The sequence below is a fragment of the Balaenoptera borealis genome (genome assembly GCF_965194805.1).
Source record: "Balaenoptera borealis genome assembly, chromosome: 1".
Taxonomy (NCBI): domain Eukaryota; kingdom Metazoa; phylum Chordata; class Mammalia; order Artiodactyla; family Balaenopteridae; genus Balaenoptera; species Balaenoptera borealis.
The window spans coordinates 113345134-113370896 of record NC_138860.1 but is presented as its reverse complement, the minus strand read 5'-3'; the positions used below and the strand labels follow the sequence as shown (position 1 = coordinate 113370896).

At 38.4% G+C, this 25763-nt stretch overlaps 1 protein-coding gene across 3 annotated transcripts in view; it reads right to left on the bottom strand.

Moving 5' to 3' along the window:
* GLMN (glomulin, FKBP associated protein) overlaps nt 1-25763 on the bottom strand; it is a 46448-nt gene that overhangs the window by 16048 nt on the left and 4637 nt on the right. For all 3 annotated transcript variants that reach the window (XM_082384726.1, XM_082384728.1, XM_082384727.1), the window contains exons 4-11: nt 22763-22882; nt 21383-21491; nt 19691-19931; nt 18116-18218; nt 10725-10912; nt 2069-2122; nt 606-636; nt 417-506 (exon numbers count right to left, since the gene is read on the bottom strand). In XM_082384726.1, coding sequence (XP_082240852.1) covers nt 417-506; nt 606-636; nt 2069-2122; nt 10725-10912; nt 18116-18218; nt 19691-19931; nt 21383-21491; nt 22763-22882 — 936 coding nt within the window. The remainder of the gene's footprint in view (nt 1-416; nt 507-605; nt 637-2068; nt 2123-10724; nt 10913-18115; nt 18219-19690; nt 19932-21382; nt 21492-22762; nt 22883-25763) is intronic.

The following is a 25763-nucleotide window of genomic DNA, read 5'->3' as shown; positions in this document are numbered from 1 at the left end:
TGAGGACTTGAGTTATGATAAAAGTAAGGAGCTTCATTTTCCAGGATTTCTACAGAACCAAAGTGTTGAGGACGCAAGTTATATTTTTCCACTAGATGCTATGCTGTCAACTATAGCAGCCACTAGCCACATATAGCTATTTAAGTTTAAATTAATTTAAATTAAATAAAATTTAGAATTTAGTTCCACATTTCAAGTGAACATCTCCGGTGTTCAGTGTGGCTAGTGGCTTTCAAACTGTATGGCACAGATAATAGGACAATTTTACCATCACAAAAAGTTCTATTGGACAGCAAGGCACTAGAGTTTTCAAAGGATATGGAGAAGAAAGTGGGAGAGGAGTCTGAAAAGACCTTTACTTAAGTTCAGAATAGGAAAGGGGCTTTTTTCAAGATCAGAATACATATTTTACTTACCTGAGGTACAGTAAGAAAACTCTTGATTTCTAAGTACTGGTGAAGTAGACTGTTGTCCTCTATTCTCAATAAACCATTCTCCAACAGATCCTACAGGTGAAAATATATGCAGAGATACATATATGGTAAAGTCAACAGCTGTATTTGTCAACATGACTATGTATTTAAATGGGTGCAAACAAGTCTTACCAATCCTTTGGAGAAAACAGACTCCTCTGTTCTGGAAGAGAATATTGAAATTTATCAACATGGTTTTCTAAACTGCTCTAGAATTATTCTTCATTTTAGGAAAAATAAAGCAAAAATTGAAATTTAAATACTTAAAAAATGCGTATTAAGGAGAAATTCTGTTGAAGAACCTAGTCAAAATTCTTAACCCACCTTTGATCTGTCTTTTGATTTGGCTACTGATATCCAAATCTAACCAAAAGCAGCCCACTCAGGGCTTATTTCCTGGTATCAGATCAGTAGATCTTCCACAGCAAGTGCTAAGAAATCAATTATACCTGATATAATACTAAGTATTCTAATTGATTAATTGGTAAAATCTTTTCAATTCTTTATATATATATATATATAAATTAATGCTTTCCATTTGTGATTATTAAGTTCTACAATCATTGTTAACTAAATATTTAAGATCTGTGGCAAAAAATATTATCTCAGGCTCCAGGTTCTTATTCTAACCGTAAAAGGAATTAAAAATGTTATGTTTTTTGGCTCAATGACTGAACAGTTTGGAAATCTTAAGACTATAGAACTTAAGATTGAAATCAATACATATTCTCATTTTATGAATATAACAGAAGCTAAGTAAAAATGTAAAATCATTAAGACATACATAATACAGTAAATTTACAGAGTTAATAACTACTTGTGCCAGGAGACCCTTGGAAATTCCTGCCTTGTAGGCCGAGGCTTTGGACATTTGCCATGTTACAAATCTTCCTTCACCTGGGAAGAGATGGGATTAATAAACTGTCACTAGTATTCCTAGAGGATAGTACTGAAAGGCCCTGACTGATCTCAAGAGATAATTTAAACATGTTATAGAAAAAGAAAACAAAGCATATAGAGTTTTGCAAAATTCTTAAATTTTATCTGTCTGGGAAAACTATGCATACCCGTTACTTGGTAATTTTTTGTTAAAAGAGAAAGTCTTCCTTCTTATTAGTGCCTCAAATGAGAAAAGCTATTGAATGATATCACTATCAATAATCTAAGTTATAAAAGGTGGAGTTAAGACACTTCCTTCCTTTTGATGCAGTTCACAGATTGTGTCCATGAAGCAAAACCAAGGATGAATTTCTTTTATTGACCACCCCTCCTTAGATCAGACGAGGCTGCAGTGGGATAGAGGTGGTTTAATTTATCAACTTCTGAAATAAGCAAAGAAACCTTAGAAGCAGATGACTGGAAACCTCTTTAGAAGACAATATTTTAAAATTATCTTTCGTTTAAAATAAGAGATTTTGTTGTAAAAACATCTTTGGTTCACTTCTATCTCTGCTGTGAATATCTGCTTCACTATTTTATAAAATAATCAATTAATTAACTAGGGTCTGGCAAAGAGAAAGTAGTCTCCCCTGATCTTGACAAGAACTATTTTAACATTACTATTTAATTCTGAGATGCCATCTAAATGATCTTACCTTTGTAAAAGGACTTCAATATGCCCCATATTAAACTGCAAAAGGTATGATGGGCTAAAATAGAAAAAACATGTATATATAAACACACGCACACACACACACACATACACATGCACTTTTAGAAGTTTTACATACATAAATACTGTTATGGGTTGAATTGTGTCCTCTCAAAAAAGATATGCTGTAGTCCTAACTGCCAGTACCTCAGCATACGACCTTATTTGGAGAAAAAGTCTCTCTTTTTTAAAAAGTTGGGGTAGTGATGGGCAGGGACAGAGCAGGAACCCCCCACCCTGGGGACAGGATCTTTACAGAGGTAATCAAGATAAACTGCGGTCATTAATATGAGTCTTAATCCAATATGACTGCTAAAGGGAGTCATAAAAAAGGGAAATGTGGACAGAGACAAGCACACAGGGAGAATTCTATATGAACATGAAGGCAGAGACTGGAGTGATGCACCTACAAGCCAAGGAACATCAAGGAAGGAACCAATCCTGACCACACCTTGACATCAGACTTCTAACCTCTAGAATGATAAGATAATAAATTTCTGTTATTTTAAGCTATCCACAGTTTGTGGTACTTTGTTATGGCAGCTCTAGCAAACTAATATACATACGTAAGTCCTTTTGGTGGCAGAGTATGATTAAGGGTCTATGCTCTGGGGTCAGACAGAACTATGTTTGAATTCCACCTATCCTACTAACTAGTTGTATGATCTTGGGTGGTATGTATCATAACTTGTCTAAGCTAGTTATTTTCACCTGTAAAATGAGATAGTGCTCTATTTAAAAGGGTTATTATAAAGATTAGATAATGTATACAAAGCTGTTATAGTGTTTAATACATGGTAAACATGCAAGTGGTAGCTATTATTGCTATATTTACATACAAATATATCTCCAGGTATATTCATACCTAAATATACAAATTACACAAATACACCCAAGGCCTGCAACACAAATACAGAATCCTTATTATCATGGACCTTAAAGTCTAAAAGGTGTTACATTATAGAAATATGTATTGAGAGAGGAACCAAGATGGCGGAGTACAAGGACAAGAGCACCAGAATCACAACTAGCTGCTGGACAATCATCGACAGGAAGACACTGGAACTCACCAAAAAAGATACCCCACATCGAAAGACAAAGGAGAAGCCACAGTGAGACGGTAGGAGGGGCACAATCAGAGTAAAATCAAATCCCGTAACTGATGGGTGGGTGACTCACAGACTGGCGAACACTTATACCACAGAAGTCCGCCCACTGGAGTGAAGGTTCTGAGCCCCACGTCAGGCTTCCCAACCTGGGGGTCCGGCAACGGGAGGAGGAATTCATAGAGAATCAGACTTTGAAGCCTAGTGGGAATTGATTGCAGGACTTCGACAGGACTGGGGGAAACAGAGACCCCACTCTTGGAGGGCGCACACAAAATAGTGTGCGCATCAGGACCCAGGGGAAGGAGCAGTGACCCCGGGGAAGACTGAACCAGACCTACCTGCTAGTGTTGGAAGGTCTCCGGCAGAGGCGGGGGGTGGCTCTGTTTCACCGTGGGGACAAGGACATTGGCAGCAGAAGTTCTGGGAAGTACTCCTTGGCATGAGCACTCCCAGAGTCTGTCATTAGCCCCACCAAAGAGCCCAGGTAGGCTCCAGTGTTGTGTTGCCTCAGGCAAAACAACCAACAGGGAGGGAACCCAGCCCCACCCATCAACAGTCAAGTGGATTAAAGTTGTACTGAGCTCTGACCACCACAGCAACAGTCAGCTCTACCCACCACCAGAGCCTCCCATCAAGCCTCTTACATAGCCTCAACCACCAGAGGGCAGACAGCAGAAGCAAGAAAAACTATAATCCTGCAGCCTGTGGAACAAAAACCACATTCACAGAAAGACAGACAAGATGAAAAGGCAGAGGGCTACATACCAGATGAAGGAACAAGATAAAACCCCAGAAAAACAACTAAATGAAGTGGAGATAGGCAACCTTCCAGAAAAAGAATTCAGAATAATGATAGTGAAGATGATCGAGGACCTCGGAATAAGAATGGAGGCAAAGATCGAGAAGATGCAAGAAATGTTTAACAAAGACCTAGAAGAATTAAAGAACAAACAAACAGAGATGAACAATACAATAACTGAAATGAAAACTACACTAGAAGGAAGCAATAGCAGAATAACTGAGGCAGAAGAACGGATAAGTGACCTGGAAGACAGAATGGTGGAATTCACTGCCACGGAACAGACTAAAGAAAAAAGAATGAAAAGAAATGAAGACAGCCTAAGAGACCTCTGGGACAACATTAAACGCAACAACATTCGCATTATAGGGTTCCCAGAAGGAGGAGAGAGAGAGAAAGGACCAGAAAAAATATTTGAAGAGATTATAATCGAAAACTTCCCTAACATGGGAAAGGAAATAGCCACCCAAGTCCAGGAAGCGCAGCGAGTCCCATATAGGATAAACCCAAGGAGAAACACGCCGAGACACACAGTAATCAAATTGGCAAAAATTAAAGACAAAGAAAAATTATTGAAAGCAGCAAGGGAAAAATGACAAATAACATACAAGGGAACTCCCATAAGGTTAACAGCTGATTTCTCAGCAGAAACTCTACAAGCCAGAAGCGAGTGGCATGATATACTTAAAGTGATGAAAGGGAAGAACCTACAACCAAGATCACTCTACCCAGCAAGGATCTCATTCAGATTCAATGGAGAAATCAAAAGCTTTACAGACAAGCAAAAGCTAAGAGAATTCAGCACCACCAAACCAGCTCTACAACAAATGCTAAAGGAACTTCTCTAAGTGGGAAACACAAGAGAAGAAAAGGACCTACAAAAACAAACCCAAAACAATTAAGAAAATGGTCATAGGAATATACATATCGATAATTACCTTAAATGTGAATGGATTAAATGCTCCAACCAAAAGACACAGGCTTGCTGAATGGATACAAAAACAAGACCCATCTATATGCTGTCTACAAGAGACCCACTTCAGACCTGGGGACACATACAGACTGAAAGTGAGGGGATGGAAAAAGATATTCCATGCAAATGGAAATCAAAAGAAAGCTGGAGTAGCAATACTCATATCAGATAAAATAGACTTTAAAATAAAGAATGTTACAAGAGACAAGGAAGGACACTACATAATGATCAAGGGATCAATCCAAGAAGATATAACAATTCTAAATATATATGCACCCAACATAGGAGCACCTCAATACATAAGGCAATGGCTAACAGCTATAAAAGAGGAAATTGACAGTAACACAGTAATAGTGGGGGACTTTAACACCTCACTTACACCAATGGACAGATCATCCAAAATGAAAATAAATAAGGAAACAGAAGCTGTAAATGACACAATAGACCAGATAGATTTAATTGATATTTATAGGACATTCCATCCAAAAACAGCAGATTACAGTTTCTTCTCAAGTGCGCACGGAACAGTCTCCAGGATAGATCACATCTTGGGTCACAAATCAAGCCTCAGTAAATTTAAGAAAATTGAAATCATATCAAGCATCTTCTCTGACCACAATGCTATGAGATTAGAAATGAATTACAGGGAAAAAAACGTAAAAAACACAAACACAGGGAGGCTAAACAATACGTTACTAAATAACCAAGCGGTCACTGAAGAAATCAAAGAGGTAATGAAAAAATACCTAGAGACAAATGACAATGAAAACACGACGATCCAAAACCTACGGGATGCAGCAAAAGCAGTTCTAAGAAGAAACTTTATAGCTATACAAGCCTACCTAAAGAAACAAGAAAAATCTCAACAATCTAACCTTACACCTAAAGGAACTAGAGGAAGAAGAACAAACAAAACCCAAAGTTAGCAGAAGGAAAGAAATCATAAAGATCAGAGCAGAAATAAATGAAATAGAAACAAAGAAAACAATAGCAAAGATCAATAAAACTAAAAGCTGGTTCTTTGAGAAGATAAACAAAATTGATAAGCCGTTAGCCAGACTCATCAAGAAAAAGAGGGAGAGGACTCAAATCAATAAAATTAGAAATGAAAAAGGAGAAGTTACAACAGACACCACAGAAATACAAAGCATCCTACGAGACTACTACAAGCAACTCTATGCCAATAAAATGGACAACCTGGAAGAAATGGACAAATTATTACAAAGGTATAACCTTCCAAGACTGAACCAGGAAGAAACAGAAAATATGAACAGACCAATCACAAGTAATAAAATTGAAACTGTGATTAAAAATCTTCCAACAAACAAAAGTCCAGGACCAGATGGCTTCACAGGTGAATTCTATCAAACATTTAGAGAACAGCTAACACCCATCTTTCTCAAACTCTTCCAAAAAATTGCAGAGGAAGGAACACTCCCAAACTCATTCTATGAGGCCACCATCACCCTGATACCGAAACCAGACAAAGATACTACAAAAAAAGAAAATTACAGACCATTATCACTGATGAATATAGATGCAAAAATCCTCAATCAACAAAATACTGGCAAACAGAATCCAAGAACACATTAAAAGGATCATACACCACGATCAAGTGGGATTTATCCCAGGGATGCAAGGATTCTTCAATATACGCAAGTCAATCAATGTGATACACCATATTAACAAACTGAAGAAGAAAAACCATATGATCATCTCAATAGATGCAGAAAAAGCTTTTGACAAAGTTCAACACCCATTTATGATAAAAACCCTCCAGAAAGTGGGCATAGAGGGAACCTACCTCAACATAATAAAGGCCATATATGACAAACCCACAGCAAACATCATTCTCAATGGTGAAAAACTGGAAGTATTTCCTCTAAGATCAGGAACAAGACAAGGATGTCCACTCTCACCACTATTATCCAACATAGTTTTGGAAGTCCTAGCCACGGCAATCAGAGAAGAAAAAGAAATAAAAGGAATACAAATTGGAAAAGAAGAAGTAAAACTGTCACTGTTTGCAGATGACATGATACTATACATAGAGAATCCTAAAAATGCCACCAGAAAACTACTAGAGCTAATCAATGAATTTGGTAAAGTTGCAGGATACAAAATTAATGCACAGAAATCTCTTGCATTCCTATACACCAATGATGAAAAATCTGAAAGAGAAATTAAGAAAACACTCTTATTTACCATTGCAACAAAAAGAATAAAATATCTAGGAATAAACAAAAGGAGACAAAAGACCTGTATGCAGAAAACTATAAGACGCTGATGAAAGAAATTAAAGTTGATACCAACAGATGGAGAGATATACCATGTTCTTGGATTGGAAGAATCAATATTGTGAAAATGACTATACTACCCAAAGCAATCTACAGATTCAATGCAATCCCTATGAAATTACCAATGGCATTTTTTACAGAACTAGAACAAATCATCTTAAAATTTGTATGGAGACACAAAAGACCCTGAATAGCCAAAGCAGTCTTGAGGGAAAAAAACGGAGCTGGAGGAATCAGACTCCCTGACTTCAGACTACACTACAAAGCTACAGTAATCAAGACAATATGGTACTGGCACAAAAACAGAAACATAGATCAATGGAACAAGATAGAAAGCCCAGAGATAAACCAACGCACCTATGGTCAACTAATCTATGACAAAGGAGGCAAAGATATACAATGGAGAAAAGACAGTCTCTTCAATAAGTGGTGCTGGGAAAACTGGACAGCTACATGTAAAAGAATGAAATTAGAACAGTCCCTAACACCATACACAAAAATAAACTCAAAATGGATTTGAGACCTAAATGTAAGACCAGACACTATAAAACTCTTAGAGGAAAACATAGGAAGAACACTCTTTGACATCAATCATAGCAAGATCTTTTTTGATCCACCTCCTAGAGTAATGGAAATAAAAACAAAAATAAACAAATGGGACCTAATGAAACTTCAAAGCTTTTGCACAGCAAAGGAAACCATAAACAAGACGAAAAGACAACCCTCAGAATGGGAGAAAATATTTGCAAACGAATCAACAGACAAAGGATTAATCTCCAAAATATATAAACAGCTCATTCAGCTCAATATTAAAGAAACAAACAACCCAATCCAAAAATGGGCAGAAGACCTAAATAGACATTTCTCCAAAGAAGACATACAGATGGCCAAGAAGCACATGAAAAGATGCTGAACATCACTAATTATTAGAGAAATGCAAATCAAAACTACAATGAGGTATCACCTCACACCAGTTAGAATGGGCATCATCAGAAAATCTACAAACAACAAATGCTGGAGAGGGTGTGGAGAAAAGGGAACCCTCTTCCACTGTTGGTGGGAATGTAAATTGATACCGTCACTATGGAGAACAGTATGGAGGTTCCTTAAAAAACTAAAAATAGAATTACCATATGACCCAGCAATCCCACTACTGGGCATATACCCAGAGAAAACCATAATTCAAAAAGACACATGCACCCCAATGTTCATTGCAGCACTATTTACAATAGCCAGGTCATGGAAGCAACCTACAACCCATCGACAGACGAATGGATAAAGAAGATGTGGTACATATATACAATGGAATATTACTCAGCCATAAAAAGGAACGAAATTGAGTCATTTCCTGAGACGTGGATAGATCTAGAGACTGTCATACAGAGTGAAGTAAGTCAGAAAGAGAAAAACAAATATCGTATATTAACGCATGCATGTGGAACCTAGAAAAATGGTACAGATGAGCCGGTTTGCAGGGCAGAAGTTGAGACACAGATGTAGAGAACAGACATATGGACACCAACGGGGGAAAACTGCGGTGGGGTGGGGATGGTGGTGTGCTGAATTGGGCGACTGAGATTGACATGTATACACTGATGTGTATAAAACTGATGACTAATAAGAACCTGCAGTATAAAACAAACAAAGAAACAAAACAACTAATACTAAAGTTTCATTGGGTTATTTGTATGGAAATATGTTAATATAAATGTTTCAGACATTACATGAAATTTCTAAAAATCTTATATGTTCTGGTATAATGTTATAAGTCATAATTCTAGTTATTACTTTAAAATGTATATCTCAGAAATAACTAAATTTCCTTGTCAATTGCATTATTATGAACTTTCATCAAATCTTTAACCGTGGTCATTTTTAGGTCTTTTGTCATTTGCGGACAGTTCTGGGTGTACTGTGATGCTTTTGCAAATATGTTCCTATAGGGGGGTTTCATCTTCAACGAATTCGTGGAGAGGATTCTGACAGGTGCAGGTTTCTGGTGGCTGACTGTACTGCTGGACTGAATGAATGAGCATTTTCGGAGCTCTGGAGGAAAACTGATGAACTTGTAGGGGTGCTAACAAAGGATCAAGATGAAAAAAGAATTAATTGCATGGGACTGAGTGAACTGATGAGGACTGATTATAGTTTTTGTGACTTTCTGTTTGAATTGAAAAAAAAAAATCCCACAAGGACTCAGAGGCAAAGAATATACAAATCAATTTTCACTGCAAAGTAAAGGAGCTGTTACAGTGGAGGATTACTGGACTGAATGTCAATATTATGACATAGCATGAGTGTGTTTCGTGTTTGGTAATTGCAATCATTGTTGCTTTTGTTGTGGTCATCCATTTACAATGCTTGGTGTCAGTCTATTTATCTCTTGTAAAAATAAAATACAGTGTGTGTGTGTGTGTGTGTGTGTGTGTGTGTGTGTGGAAAAAAAAAAAAAATTGAATTCACGTGTCCCCAGTTATGAAATTAAAGGTTATTCCAGACTTGATTTGTCAGGATGTTGCCTTTCAGGAGAGGAGGGTGTAAAAACATAATTATTTATTCAATTTAATTGTATTAATAAATAATGCTATCCTCAGAAAAAAAAAAAAAGAAATATGTATTTATTTTTTAAAGTTTTGATTAAAAATTTAGTTTAAAAACTTTATGGGAAATGAAACACAAGGTCAAGGTCATTATAACAGGAAGATTCAACCTAAACTGGGTGGTAAAGAAGGTTTTCCTCAGAAAGCTATATTTAAGGATAAAGATGGTTCTAAGCATGTACAAAGGTCCTATAGCAGGAAGGTTCATGACACATGTGAACAAGATACCAAAAGAAGATCTGTGTTACTGGAGCACAGTAAACAAGAGGAAAGGTGGTAGGAGATGAATCAGGACAATAAAGCAAGGACCAGATCATGCATAAGCTTGTCTCATGGGAAGGCATTTAAGACTTTATTCTTAGAGCCATTTAGGAAGCCACTGAAGGGTTTTCATTAAGGAACGACTCTTAAAAGCTTCACTTTCTATGTGTTGAGAATAAATTGGATTAAAAGGGATTGAGAGTAGGTATATAAATATCCACTCAGGATTACATTAATAATCCAGTGAAAAGATGATGGCAATTTAGACCACCCTATTGGTAACTGGCCCAATAGCTTCAAAACCAAGCTCAGTTTAACACTTTGTGACTCTTGTCCCAATCATTCCTTATGTCTATTTCAACACCCACCCACCCAACCACTTTCACTACTTGATGACTACTGGCTTTAACGGATTATACGCAGTAATATTTAGCATAAAAATAGGTTTTGTTTATACTTCACTGAAAATGTACTAGTACATTAATAAACACATATTGGACATTAGATAAATGAGTTTGATGCTATTCCTTTCAGAATACATAAATAAACAATAACTCCTACCTTAAGACCATTGGAAGCTGATCAATACTGATGCCCTGTACAAATACTAGATATGCCAGAGAAGCCATAGAGTCTGATAACTGTTTGTCTTCTTCTTCCTCAAATTCAAGATAATCCCAAGTCTTCTTTTTCCTTCCATGATTAAAAATCATTTTGAGGAAAGGGTGTCCAATTGCTGATAAAAATCCCTACGAAACGGATAAAAAAGGAAGCTACAGCAGACACTCTACTGTGCCCTCTCCCACCCCATATTCACATCCTATAAAATCCCCATCCTATAAAATCCCCTCCTCTTGAGTGTGGATGGGACCTGTGAGACTTGCTTGTAACCAACAGAATATGGCCAGATGCCACCCCTATGATTAGATTATGTTATATGACAAAAATGAAGGGATTTTTGCAGATGTAATTAAAGTCCCAAGTCAGCTGATTTGAGTTGAGAAGAGACACTATCCTCCATGGACCCGACTTAACAGGAAGAACGTTTTTAAACAGGATCCAGACCCTCCTTAAGAGTCAGAAACTCACCCCTGCTGGCTTTAAAGAACTAAGCTGCCAAGTTGTGAGGGGGCCTATGAAGAGGGCTGTTTGTCCAGGAACCACAGGCAGCTTCTAGAAACTGAAAGTGGTCCCTGGCCAGCAAGAAAATGGGGACCTCAATCCTACAGCTTCAAGAAGATAAGTTTTTGCCAACAACCTGAAGGAACTAAGTGGGTGGGAAGATGAAACAGTTCTGGAGATGGATGGTGGTGATCGTTACACAACAATGTGAATGTACTTAATGCCACTGAACTATACAGTTAATGGTTAAAATGGTAAATTTTATATATATTTCATCACAGTTTAAAAAATGCTTCAGAGATATTTGAGAACAATCTAAAAATGTGAGACATACAAGTATCATGAAGTGATAGTAAACTACTCAAATGAAGAATACTCTAGGAACAATGCTCTACTGACCACTGTCTGCCTGGATATGGAGTGGGCAGGAGGAACACTGGCCAGTGGCTGAACAGACAGAGGAAACAGTACTGATACCTCAGGTCATATGGGCTCTTGTGTTATAAGAGAAAGAGACGCATCCTTGCCTGAGTTAACTGACTACAGTTTTATGTTTGATCATTTGTTTTAAGGGGGGAAGGAAAGAGAAAAAGAGAGACTTCAGAAATACAAGGTCACTCCTACACCTCTTATACCATTTCCAATTCTAGTGTGCTGGAAAGCACCTGACCTTCAGTATCCAATGAAATTAATCTGAGTTTTGGCTCTACCACCTATTAGCTGTTAGATACTGGGTTAGTTACCTAACCTCTTTAAAGCCTCAGTTTCCTTATCTAGAAAATGACATAATACGTATGTCAATATTTATTGAGAAGCCCCACAAAAAAAGTTTGAGAAAGTTAAGGTCACAACAAACTACTATATAGAAATCAACGGAATGACAGAAACAACTGAGCTAAAGCTGACCTTCCACATATTCACTCGTTTATTCAGTAAATACTTGAGTGCCAGGCACTGGGCCTGCCATTGTGGAGAATTAGAAAGCCAAATAACACTTTTCTGGCCTTCAGGGAGTTAAAACCTGCCTACTCCAGATGGCTCCATTAGTCATTTCAGAACACAAAAATGAACCATGGAAAATAATCCTCAGTCACAAGAGACTGCTATTCAGCCACCAGATACTAAATACATACTGCTGTACTGATTTTCGAAGCCTTGTATTCTTGTTATATCCATAAAACAAAAATTTACTGTATTCAGATTCCAAACGTCCTCTTAATCATGAAGCTCCATTTCTTAATTCAGCCAATGCTAGATGTGTGTTGGGTTTTTTTTCCAGAGTAAGGTTATTAGCCTTTTAAAAAATCATTATATGTAACCAGATCCTACAGTGCTGCTGTAGGTATTTGGGGTCCACCTGTGTCCAATTAGGGTCTTCACTATCCATCCACACACCATCCAGCAGCCTTGCTCAGACCCAACATACCTGCCCCTCTACAATTTCTCATGGCAGTCTTTGCCCTTTCATGAAATGTTCCTACGCTGCAGCCCCTGGGACATTCAAGCAGTTCTATACCAAAACAACTTGTGCCAGAGGGATGGCTGAGGCATGCCACATTTACCTATACTTCTTCAGCATAGAAAAGAAGGCACCTCCTCACTTCACTTCCTACACCGATTTCACTTCTATTTCTTAACTGCTTTGTGCTTCCTCACTGCTGGCTTTACTTGTAATGGGCCTTCCACTGACTGAGACCTTAGAACCTCTTCCCTATACCCTCAACCTCTTCATAGGATGCTTACTCTATCTCACTGCTCTCATTAAACCTGACTGGTTTCTGGTGGGAGCTGCTCATACTCTCACACCTCTTACATTGCACAGCCAGGAAGGCAGCAGTAGGAAAGGGTGGTATGGGTAGAGGCTTAGTATTATCTTGGTTCTTCCTGCACTCTCAGGCAAAAGCACATTTTCCTTTGAGGCAGGTGCCATACTGCCCTTTATCTGTCCTCATCTCTGTCATATGCTGACTTCCTGGTCATTTCCCCATGTTCACTGAAGACTGGTACCTGCTCACATCCTTTTTCTCTATCCAGCTCCTGCTATGATCCTAGAAAAATTGAATGTTCATGTAGATAACTCCTGTAACAGGCCAGCCTCATGGTTTTTCTGACCACTAAATTCTAATGACCTTAATTTCTAATCCGTTTTGGCATCTAATTCCATCCTGGATCTCTATCAAAATTTGGAGCTATTCCATATTAGATACCTAAACTCCAGCATCTCATTTTCTGACCACAATTTCTTATTTTACCTCCCATGCCAACCTACTCATCTACCTCTAACTTCTCTAGTCTTGTTATGCCTTCATTTTAACCTACCCATCTGTCCCCTCTTAATCCCCTTCTTTCCCTAACCAACCAATGCACTATTAGTTATTTGAACTATCTGCACCCTATATTTCTGTTAGCTACGTCTACCCAACAAAATGCCAGCCTTGGAAAAACAGCTACAAACCACCTTCTCTACTTCTACACCCAGGTAGCTGAGTACTGCTCGAGAAAAATCACACAAAAATAGTATTATCACTATAGTTGTGGTCTCCAACCACAGTCGCCAAGTGCTTAGCACTACTGACTAATGTTTTCTTCGTCTTCTACCTCTCTTTTCTCTCCACTCAATATTCCAAACCTTTACCAGTTGCCTGAAGCCCCTTGTTCAATCCTCATTTCCACCTCTCATTCTTAAGGAATCTGAGGACAGTGGGTCTGATTCCCTCAATTATAATAGCATTAATAATTATATTATAATAATAATATAATTCCCTCAATTATAATACTCCATTTCTGCTACAAATTTTTCTACCTGCATACCAGTTCTTGCCTCTTCCTCTCCAGGTGTCCTCAATCCTATGCCCAGCTGTCTGCTCTCCTTGAGCCACATTATTTCAGTTATCCCATAACACTTCTCTTTTCCCCTGTGATGGTTCCCACCCCTTCAGCCTATAAACATGCTCACACCTCACACCGGTCTCCCCCAGTTACCTTCCTATCTAAGGCCATGTCTTCTCTGTTGCCTCTCTTCTTCCTTATTCATCCAAACTCTTAAAGAATAGCTTATACTAGTCATCTCCTTTTTCTCATTTTTCATGCACTCCTTTATCTAGTCCACTGATTTTTGTCTCCCACACTCCACTCAAACTGCTCTTGCTAAGATTATCAATGCCATCTTCCTAAATCCAACGGATGCTTTTCAACTCCTACTCTACAGACTATCTTTCCTGCATTTAACAGTAGCAATCATTTCCTTCTTCCTGAGCTCTACCACCCCAGTTTCTGTGATATTTTCATCACCTCTTTGACTCTCCTTTCTTGGTCTCTTTGGTGGGCTCATCTTAAGTGCTGGTACCCTACAGGATTCAGTCCTGAACACTTCTTTTCTCACATTGATCTACCGCTTTGGGTAATCTCATCTACTCTTTTCCAAAATTTGCTCCTTAAAAACCTGTTCTCTCTGGGTATTAGAGATACATATATTAGAAATTATTGTTACTCTTGTTAGGTGTCATAATGGCATTGTGGTTATGTTTTTTAAAAAGTCTTTACCAATTAGAGAAGCATACATAAAGACTCACAGATGAAATGATATATGTAGACTTTCTATAAAATACTACAGCAAAAAAAGAGGGAGGCTGGGGGTGGGGGGGAGGGATGAACTGGGAGATTGGGACTGACATACACGTACTACTACTATATATAAAATAGGGCTTCCCTGGTGGCGCAGTGGTTAAGAGTCTGCCTGCCGATGCAGGGGACACGGGTTCAAGCCCTGGTCTGGGAGGATCCCACATGCCGCGGAGCAACTAAGCCCGTGAGCCACAATTACTGAGCCTGCGCGTCTGGAGCCTGTGCTCCGCAACAAGAGAGGCTGCGATAGTGAGAGGACCACGCACCGCGATGAAGAGTGGCCCCCGCTTGCCACAACTAGAGAAAGCCCTCGCACAGAAACGAAGACCCAACACAGCCATAAATAAATAAATTTTTTAAAAAAATTACTTACCTTCCCTCCTTAAAAAAAAAAAAATAGATCACTAACAAGGACCTACTGTATAGCACAGGGACTCTACTCAGTACTCTGTAATGCCCTATTACAGAGTAAGAGTAAGAGTGGATATATGTATATGTATAACTGAATCACTTTGCTGTACACCTAAAACTAACACAACATTGTGTATCAACTATATGCCAATAAAAATTAATTTTAAAAAATTAAAAAAAAAAACCTAACTTTACATTGCTTATCAACTCAAAAAAAAAAAAGAGGGAGGCTAGATAAAACAAGACTGGCAAAAAGGTTGATAATTGTTAAAGCGGAGCAGGAGATACAGGAGAGTATGTTATATTGTTCTATTTTTATGAATGTCTTAAATTTCCATAATAAAAAAAAAATTTTTTTAAGCACAAAACCCCCTACTGCTTGCTGTGTATTCTCTATCTTAATTATTGGCAACTTCACCTGTCCTGTTAACTAAGCAAAAAACCTTGTCCATAACTCAACCTTTTTACTATTCTTCTAAATCCAATCCATTACCAAACTTTGCTAATTTTATCTACCGATAAAGTTCTCAAATCTGCCTTCTCTTCCTTCCATACTCAGGCTCTCATCATTATCACTTAACTCCCAAAAGACACCTAACCCATCTCCCTTCTACTCTTAGTTAAGTTCATCCTCCAATAAAGTGATGAACTCAAAACAGTTTGATTACATCACTCCCAGGCTTAAAATCCTTAACAGTTTCCAACTTTCATAGACATCTTGGGGTACATATATCACATATGGTGCTGTTTGTATTGGATCCAGAGGTTTACACTGTACTCTAGCATTGGCAACAATGAAGAGGCCCCAGGCTCTTATGTGCTCCTGGGAAAATGCCTTCCCCCATCCCTCTTCATCACTCATAACCTCTTTACTGCTACCTTGACCATCAGCATTAACCCCATTAAACTATGTATCTGTGTATATCGGTTACCAAATCATCTCTCATCCTCAGAAGCTATTTCCCCTAAAGTTCTGGCATCTCCTCTCCTAACTCCTCCTATCCCTCCTCAAATTTCAAATTCAGGATACAGAGGGCTGACTGTAAGTTATACACAGATTTCTGACTGAGCAGAGTTGTGGTGCCCCTACCCTCTGAGCGTTGTTCAAGGGTCAACTATATAATATGATAGGATCTTTTTAAAAATTATATATGTATATATTTATTTATTTATAAGTATTAGAGCAGAAAAAAGTCTGGAAGGTGCTGTGAGATAACAGAAAATATATATATATTGGTTTCTGCTACTGGTTGCTGGCACGGGGCTCCTGAAACCCTTTTTTTTCTTTTTTTTCCTGAAACCCTTATAACTTCCTAAGTGATAACAGCACTAGGAACATCTCTTGTTCTAATGTTTGTCTTTAACCCTGTCCCTGACAGAGAGCTCTAAAACCTCTGTAAATTCTTAAGGGATAAGACACTAGGAGCATCTTTTGTTCTATTAAAGTGACTCGGAGTGGGCACTAAGATGGTTCCTGGATGGGGGGTGGTAATGAGAAAGACCAAGCCATGATTAGAAGCTTGGAATTTTAGCCCCATCCCCCAGTTCTGTAGAGAGGGGAGAGGGACTGGAAATGGAGTTAATATCTTATCAAGCCTAAATGAGGAAGCCTCCATAAAATCCCCAAGGTATGGGTTTCAGAGAGCTTCCAGGTTAGTAAACACATCCACATACTGGGAGCGTGACGCACTCCAACATCATGAGAACAGAAGCTCATGCACTTGGGACCCTCCCAGACCTTGACCTATGTATAATTATGTCTTCATTTGGCTGTTCTATCTCTTCATTTGGCTGTTCATCTGCATCCTTTATCATATCCTTTAATAAACTAATAAACATAAGTAAGGGTTTCCTTTAATTCTGTGAGCCATTCTAGCAAATAATCGAACCCAGAGAGGAGGTGGTCATGGAACCTCTGATTTGTAGCCAAGTCAAACAGAAGTTGTGGGTAACCTGGGGACCTAACACGAGCAATTGGCATCTGAAATAGGGAGCAGTCTCATGGGACTGAGCCCTTAACCTGCTGAATCTATCTCCAGGTAGTTAGTGTCAAAATTGAGTTTAACTGTAGGACACCCAGCTGGTGCTGCAGAATTGTTTCGTGTGGGAAAGAAACCCCATGGGACTCCCCTGGTGGCTGCATTGGTAGGGTGATTCCCTCAGCAGTTAGGAATCTGCTTACCAATGCAGGGGACACAGGTTCGAGCCCTGGTCCAGGAAGATCCCACATACGGCGGAGCAACTAAGCCCGTGCGTCGCAACTACTGAGCCTGCGCTCTAGAGCCCATGAGCCACAACTACTGAAGCCTGCGTGCCTAGAGCCAGTGCTCTGCAACGAGAAGCCACCGCAATGAGTAGCACACGCACCACAATGAAGAGTAGCCCCCGCTCGCCACAACTAGAGAAAGCCCATGTGCAGCAACGAAGACCCAACACAGCCAAAAATAAATAAATAAATAAATTTATTTTAAAAAAAAGAAAGAAAAGATAAAAACCCCACACATTTTGTGACCAGAAATGTCAGAAGTGAAGTGTTCTGAGTGAAAGTAAAGGAAAAAGACACAGAAGGAGAACTGTAGATTTTTCCAATACAGGTGTTAATATTATTTATATCTAGTTCTTGAAATTATTGCTGTTTGTTTTTCATCTTTTTGTTTATCTATATTCTATAAAAAATACATATTGCTTTATTAATAAATGTATCAATTTACATGCCCATGTGCAGTATATGAGAATACAGCAGGTAATATTTTAGATTATAGCAGATTTTATAACATTAAATTAGCTGTACTTACTATTATTTCAGATGCAAAACACCTTAAAGGATCATCTCCAGTGTCATCAGACTGCTCAAGAAATTGTGCTGTCAGCAAAGGGCATTTCAAGCTTCTGAAACAACTAAAATTTAAGAAATGGGTAACGATGAATACAGCACTTCCTAAGTATAAAATAACTAGTTTTCACATGAAAAATAACATAAGCACCAATAACGCAATGGCCTATAAAACTGGTGATATAAGATCCTTCTTACTAGTAATGGGGAGAGCATGAGACTACCTTGCTAGATTCAATGTAGAGAGAGTCACTTCCATGTCTGGACTATACCAGTGGATACTGAATATTTGTCTTAGGACCAATGCTAGTGTATATGTAGTTTTCATTAGTTTAAGGAAAATCAGGACAATGCAGTAATTTTTTCATAAAGCTATATTTGTTTTATTTAGAAAATCAAATTTATTCTGTGATTAAGCCTTACCTATTTTAGTTAAAATATGTTTTCTTTCATGAAATAATGGGTTTTATAAATGGTAAAAAATGCTTTAATGTCCTAACCTGACAAAATAGAAAGCTAACAGTGGTTTTAGTCTCAAAATTTTAAAAATAAAATTACTGGTCCATGTTGTTCAATATAATCCAGTCCAGCACTATCTAAGAGTCCCATATATAATTAAAGCCCCATATATAATTTAAAATTTTTTAGTAGTCACATTAAAAAAGTAGTGAGACAAGAAAAATTAATTTAAATAATTTATCTTATCAACCCATATATCAGAGACATTATTTCAATATGTTACCAGTATAAAAATTATTGAGGTATTTTAGTATTTCTTTTAATAACAAGTCTTCGAAATACAGGGAGGATTTTACACTTAGAGCACTAAATTTGGACTAACTATATGTCAAGTGCTTGACAGCCATACTGAACAGTGCATACATAGTCTACAGCAGGGGTCCCCAACCCCTGGGCCACGGACCGGTACTGGTCCTCGGCCTGTTAGGAACCGGGCTGCACAGCAGGAGGTGAGCAGCGGGCAAGCGGGCAAGCAAGCAAAGCTTCATCTGCTGCTCCCCATCACTCGCATTGCCGCCTGAACCATCCTCCCCTCCCCCGGCCCTCCCCATCTGTGGAAAAATTGTCTTCCACGAAACTGGTCTACAGTAACCCTGGAGTGAATGCTACTGGGTTCTCTGCTACTGTTTTTGTTGTCAAATTGGAAGTTCAACTGTCTGGTGCATCTTCTGCTGCTTTCAAAGGGAGAGTAAAAACATAATTCCCCTGCAGAAAACCAGATTCTTTGAGCTACACCTATCTATTTCCTTCACTGCTATTATTCACTTACCATGATGAGTAAAGGCAATCCATAGAAGAATATAAGTAAACTAAACAAATGGATTTTGGTTTCATTTTTTTAAAAATATCGATGCTTCATTAAATGCCCATGTTGTATCAACTGAACCCCATATTCTTCTAAAATTCAAAATTAGAAACTAGATTTAAATTTCCATTGCAAACAAATAAAACAAAGAAACATAAAATAACTGAACTATCACTTAAGTCCATTATGAATTATTCTTAAAAATATACTTACAATTTCAGTATTTCATCCTTTAATTTTTCATTTTCCATTGAGTTTTCCTTGTTATCAATGACATCTTCCACAAAAGGCTTAGTGAACTCTATTAAGGCCTTGCAGCACTGACAAAGGCCATAGTCATCTGCTCGTATTTGTTCTTTTGAGTATGGAACAGGAAGGAGAGACAGCTGACTCCAAAGCGTAGACAATGCTAATCCAACTGAATATGCCTTGTTGTTACGAAGTTTCTGAATCACTAAAACAGAGACCGAGCTGTTACTTGAGGCAGCCTCATCAAGTATGCTAAACATGGGAGAAGTCCAATAAATGTAGAAGTACAACACATATTTCCCCCCCATATTTTGACAACTCTGATATCAGGATGACATATGATAGCTTAACTGGCAGTATTTTTTTCCTTCTTAGGGGTTCATAAAATAATGGAGCATCTTACAATCATGGCACTTTACAACAGGTGCCATGAAATTTTGTTTAGGTATGTTTATACCACAGGTTACATACTTAAAACGGAAACACTTCTTTCCATATTTTTTGGTTGTTATAAGTATAAAATAGGAACAAGTGTCTTGTAAACTACAAAGCACTATAAAAATGAAAGGTAGTAGTATTAGATTTTTTTTCTAGAAGACTTTAAATATTTCAAGTTATACAAAGCTGTTGGGCATTCACATTTAAAATAAATTTACTCTAGCTTCTGATTTTGGGTCCTTCTACCAGACTCTGAGTTATATGTACGTTATAAAATGAAAAAGTGGTCTCTTCCCATGCATAAATACTGTCTGCCTTGGTTGCCAAAGTCCATTACTTACCAATACTGTTTTTGCACTCAGTTATGGAAACTTTTCTTTCCACACTTGTTTCATTGTTCAGTAGTACCTTTGTTATTCCCAATCCCAACCTCCTAAAGCAAAGGCTGAGCAATGCCCTGCCCAATACTGTTCTTAATTAAGATACATGACTACCTCAATGCTATCAAACTGAGCACTGCAGAGGCAATCCTTTAAATATGTTTACAGGAAAAATTCTAAATATAAGTTGCAGATAGGAAGAGTAAGCAAAAAGCTATAGGTCACAACAAAGCACATGAAAAAGAGCATGACATTCAACAAAATATTTACTGGGTACCATCTCTGTGCCAGGTATTGCCATCTTTCTGTGAGCAGCAGGATTCAAACTGGCATTGCTATTACTAGTTTAAGCAGAGTACTAAATAATTAGGCATAAACTATGGGACTTTCCTGGTGGCACAGTGGTTAAGAATCCACCTGCCAATGCAGGGGACACAGATTCAAGCCCTGGTCCAGGAAGATCCCACATGCTGCGGAGGAAATAAGCCCGTGCACCACAACTACTGAGCCTGTACTCTAGAACCCACGAGCCACAACTACTGAGCCTGCGAGCCACAACTATAGAAGCCTGAGCACCTAGAGCCCGTGCTCCTCAACAAGAGAAGCCACTGCAATAAGAAGCCCGTGCACCGCAACGAAGAGTAGTCCCCGCTCGCTGCAACTAGAGAAAGCCCATGCACAGCAACGAAGACCCAACGCAGCCAAAAATAAAAAAATAAATTTATATAAAAAAAAATAATTAGGCACAAACTTTGCTATAGTGTTGACATCTTGGAGTAATATCAAGGCACTTACACAAATAAAACAAGAAACACTTAGATGTCAATATACTCATTACCTGTTTGTAATGGCCGAAGTAAAAGAAGAATAATTTGGGATATCTGTTTTCCAGAGGGCTCTTCAATCAGCTCAAGCAAACCCAACAATAATTCCTTTGGATTACATAACTATAAAAATATTCACAATTGAACCTGTTTAATACAAGTTGTATTTAAAGCCACATGATTATTATTTTTAAAAGGCATATACTGAGATAGTATAATTTTTTTTGTTTAACAGTAAAACACCTCATAAAAATGTTTTTAAAAAATACACTAGCAGGGAGAATGGACACATGTATATGTATGGCTGAGTTTTGCTGTGCACTCGAAACTATCACAACATTGTTAATCGGCTATACTCCAATATAAAATAAAAAGTTAAAAAATTAAATTAAAAAAAATACACTAGCAAAACACAGAGTCTGAGATTCTGTGAAAGCAAGAAGTCAAGGGTCTCCCAATGGACAACTACATTTAAGAGACTTAAATTCCTGACTAATGGAAAAGTTAGAGAAATAGGGGAAGGGAGACCCTGAACACCAGAGCTGAGGTTTCCTTTGAGCTTTGCCTGTCTACTCTGAAGGTTGCCTTTGTCTCCCAGGGCTTCCAGCAGGTGGAATCTTTCTGTCTCATACCACCAGGGTAGTTAGATGAGTGCAGAGTCTCTTCTGTTTTTCCTGAACAGACAAAACCTTGCGTTGCTTTCTGACTGGTCATATCTTATCGCCTCACTTGCCTTGTTTCTCTAAAAGCTCTCATAGTTAATAACTAATATCTAGGGAGTTCCCTCTTTTCAAGTACATATTTGTGTCTATTTACAGTGATCTCTAAGTGGCTTCTTATAATGTCCTTTTTCTTAGAATTTCTCTCTTGTAACCATCATTTTTGGCTTATAACTCTATTAACCTTTTACTCAGAGTCTCTATCTAAGGCTGTCAGTCACAACTAATCTATTTCCTACTCTTATTTCCTCTGTTATCACTGCCATTCTAGGTTTTTCATATTCTTTTAGGGAACATACCATAGAAGAAAGAACACTCAGATTTGATTTTACTCCCAGCGTTGCCAAAACATCAGTGTGGCCTGAAACTACCTCTTTAAAGCATGAATTTCACATCTGAACAATAAGCTACTTTTTAAAAAATAGAGCTTTTTAGGTCTCTCTCTGAAGATTCTGAATCAGTGGGTCTAAGATGAGGTCAGATAATTCTTATATCCAGAAAATTTGGGAAAAATGAAATGGACTGGCCTATCCAATAAATAAGGATGGGCCTTTTATCCAAAGAGTTCCCGCCTATACTTTCATGAACTAAAAGCTTTCTCACCAAAAACATTAAAGGGAATTATAAAATACTGCTGTGTATTGTGATAAAGAGAATCTAGTTGTGTTAACTTACCTTTACCAATAAATCAAGCATCAGAAAATAATACTTTCTTTTATCATGTTCCTTATCATTCCATAAAAGGCATCGAACAACAGGACCAACAAGATTCCAGCCCATATTCTTAATGATGACCTGTAAAAACATTTTCAGAGTACAATAAAGCAAATACTGCCATCTACAGGACTCTCACAGTGAGCTTTCTTAACCTGGAGGAGCTGACAATTTCCTCTAAAACAGGAAAGATGAGGCAAGTGAATCCATGGACATCTCACCACTGACTTCCTAGGGTTGGCTGTTAACAGATAACAGCATTCTAAAATAGTTTTTAATACTTTCACTGAGGAAAGGCAAATGGGTCTTTACTTTTAACCAGGTAATTTGGTCTTCCCCAGGATTTAAATAGCTCCTCTAGGGCTTCCCTGGTGGCGCAGTGGTTGAGAATCCGCCTGCCAATGCAGGGGACACGGGTTCATGCCCTGGTCCGGGAAGATCCCACATGCTGCGGAGCAACTAAGCCCATGCGCCACAACTACTGAGCCTGCGCTCTAGAGCCCGCGAGCCACAGCTACTGAGCCCAAGTGCTACAACTACTGAAGCCCGCGCACCTAGAGCCTGTGCTCCACAACAAGAGAAGTCACCACAATGAGAAGCCCGAGCACCGCAACGAAGAGTAGCCCCCACTCGCCACAACTAGAGGAAGCCCACGCGCAGCAACAGAGACCCAACACAGCCAAAAAATAAATAAAATAAAATAAATTTTAAAAATAAATAAATAGTTCTTCTATTTCCAACAAGGGAGATAATTTGCTTAATATGAGCAATACTTAATTTACATGGAGAATTTTGCTCCCAATTCATAAAGAAATCCAGCCAACAATCACGAACCTTTTAAAGTTCACTGGAGAATCTCTAAATACAGTATAATCATGTAACTTATGTAAAAGGAGGGGATACCACTTCATTAATTTTCTATTCTACAAACAAGCAGCTTCTATTTTCAAAGATATTTCAGAATGCTTACACAAGTAAAAGTCTATCTTTTTAATTAGTGATTCACATTCATTATCAAAGCCACTGATTTTGTTTTTCTTTTTTTTCCAAAGCAATTATTTAATAAGATGCATTATAGGGATTTCCCTGGTAGCACAGTGGTTAAGAATCTGCCTGCCAATGCAGGGGACACGGGTTCAAGCCCTGGTCTGGGAAGATCCCACATGCCGCAGAGCAACTAAACCCATGCGCCACAACTACTGAGCCTGCACTTTAGCGCCCACGAGCCACAACTACTGAGCCCACATGCCACAAATATTGAAACCCACGCGCCTAGAGCCCATGCTCCCCAACAAGGGATGCCACCACAATGAGAAGCCTGCGCACCACAACGAAGAGTAGCCCCCACTAGCCGCAACTAGAGAAAGCCCGCACGCAGCAATGAAGACCCAATGCAGTGAAAAATAAATTTAAAAAAATAAAAGATGTATTATAGGCTGCCAATTGTTTGGAGCAAAGGGAAAGGCTTCACCCCAATTTCTCAACATCTGGCCTTTGGATGACTTAAAAGATAAAAGGAGATACCAGAACATTTTTATGACTGAGTAACATTTCTAGAAATTTTCCATTAATTAATTTTCCATAAAAATGAAATTTTCCATTTTTCAGTCATTTGCTTCTCGTGATTAGAACTTGGTGACATGTTTTACTGTAAGTGTTCAGCTTGTTGAAATCCAATGCAAAATAGAAAATGTTGCAACGCAACATGAAATGTCGGTGTCATTCTCTTTTTAAGGCAGGAAAGTCAGTTTTCTAGCCAAACCCTATCTTCCCTTCAAGTGTATTCGTTTTCCACTTTCCCCGGCCTATTTTTTAAAGTTTTCTTTCTTAATTTAGGCTTTTTCAAAATCAACTTTAATAAACAGAAATTCCCTACTACCCATTCTAAACTGAGAAATCTAAGTTATAGTTCATAAAGAACTTTTCAAAGGAAAAAATACAAGCCACTCCAGAGCAAAACCACTGATTTTCAAAACCATAACAATATACTCGATTTCTCTGGCCTGCATTCTACTTCAACTCATTAGTATTTATCAAGCATATATGTCAGGTCCCTAGACTATTCTAGATGCAGGAAATAAAGCAAGAAACACATCAGATAAGAAGTCTATCCTCAGGACTTCCCTGGTGGCGCAGTGGTTAAGACTCCACACTCCCAATGCAGGGGGTCCGTGTTTGATCCATGGTCAGGGAACTAGATCCCACATGCATGCCACAACTAATAGAGTTCGCATGCCACAACTAAGGAGCCAGCATGCCGCAAACTAAGGAGTATGCCGGCTGCAACTAAGACCCAGGGCAACCAAATAAAAAAAATAAATAAGTTATAAAAAGAAAAAAATTAAAAAAAGAAGTGCTGCTTTAAAAAAAAAAAAAAATCGATCCTCATAGAGTTTACATTCTAGGTTCATTTGAAAGAAAATACATCTAGGAAGAAGACAAATAGGTACAATACCCCCTCTATGACCCCAGTCTTATAAGGTAATAAAGGTAGAGTATAAAGTATAGCAGGAGGGACTTCCCTGGTGGCGCAGTGGTTAAGAATCCACCTGCCAATGGAGGGGACAGAGGTTCGAGCCCTGGTCCGGGAAGATCCCACATGCCGAGGAATAACTAAGCCCGTGCGCCACAACTACTGAGCCTGCATTCTAGAGCCCGTGAGCCACATGTACTGAGCCTGCATGCCACAACTACTGAAGCCCGCGCGCCTAGTGCCCGTGCTCTGCGTCAACAGAAGCCCGCGCACTGCAATGAAGAGGAGCCCCTGCTTGCTGCAACTAGAGAAAGCCTGCGTGCAGCAACGAAGACCCAACACAGCCAAAAATAAATTAATTAATTAATTTTTTAAAAAATGCTAAAGTATAGCAGGAGAATAGTCACTTCTACCTGGGGAAGGCAAGAAAGTCTTCCCAGAATAGGTGATAGCTATGCTAAGGCTTGTTAAAGAAACAGAAGTTTATCA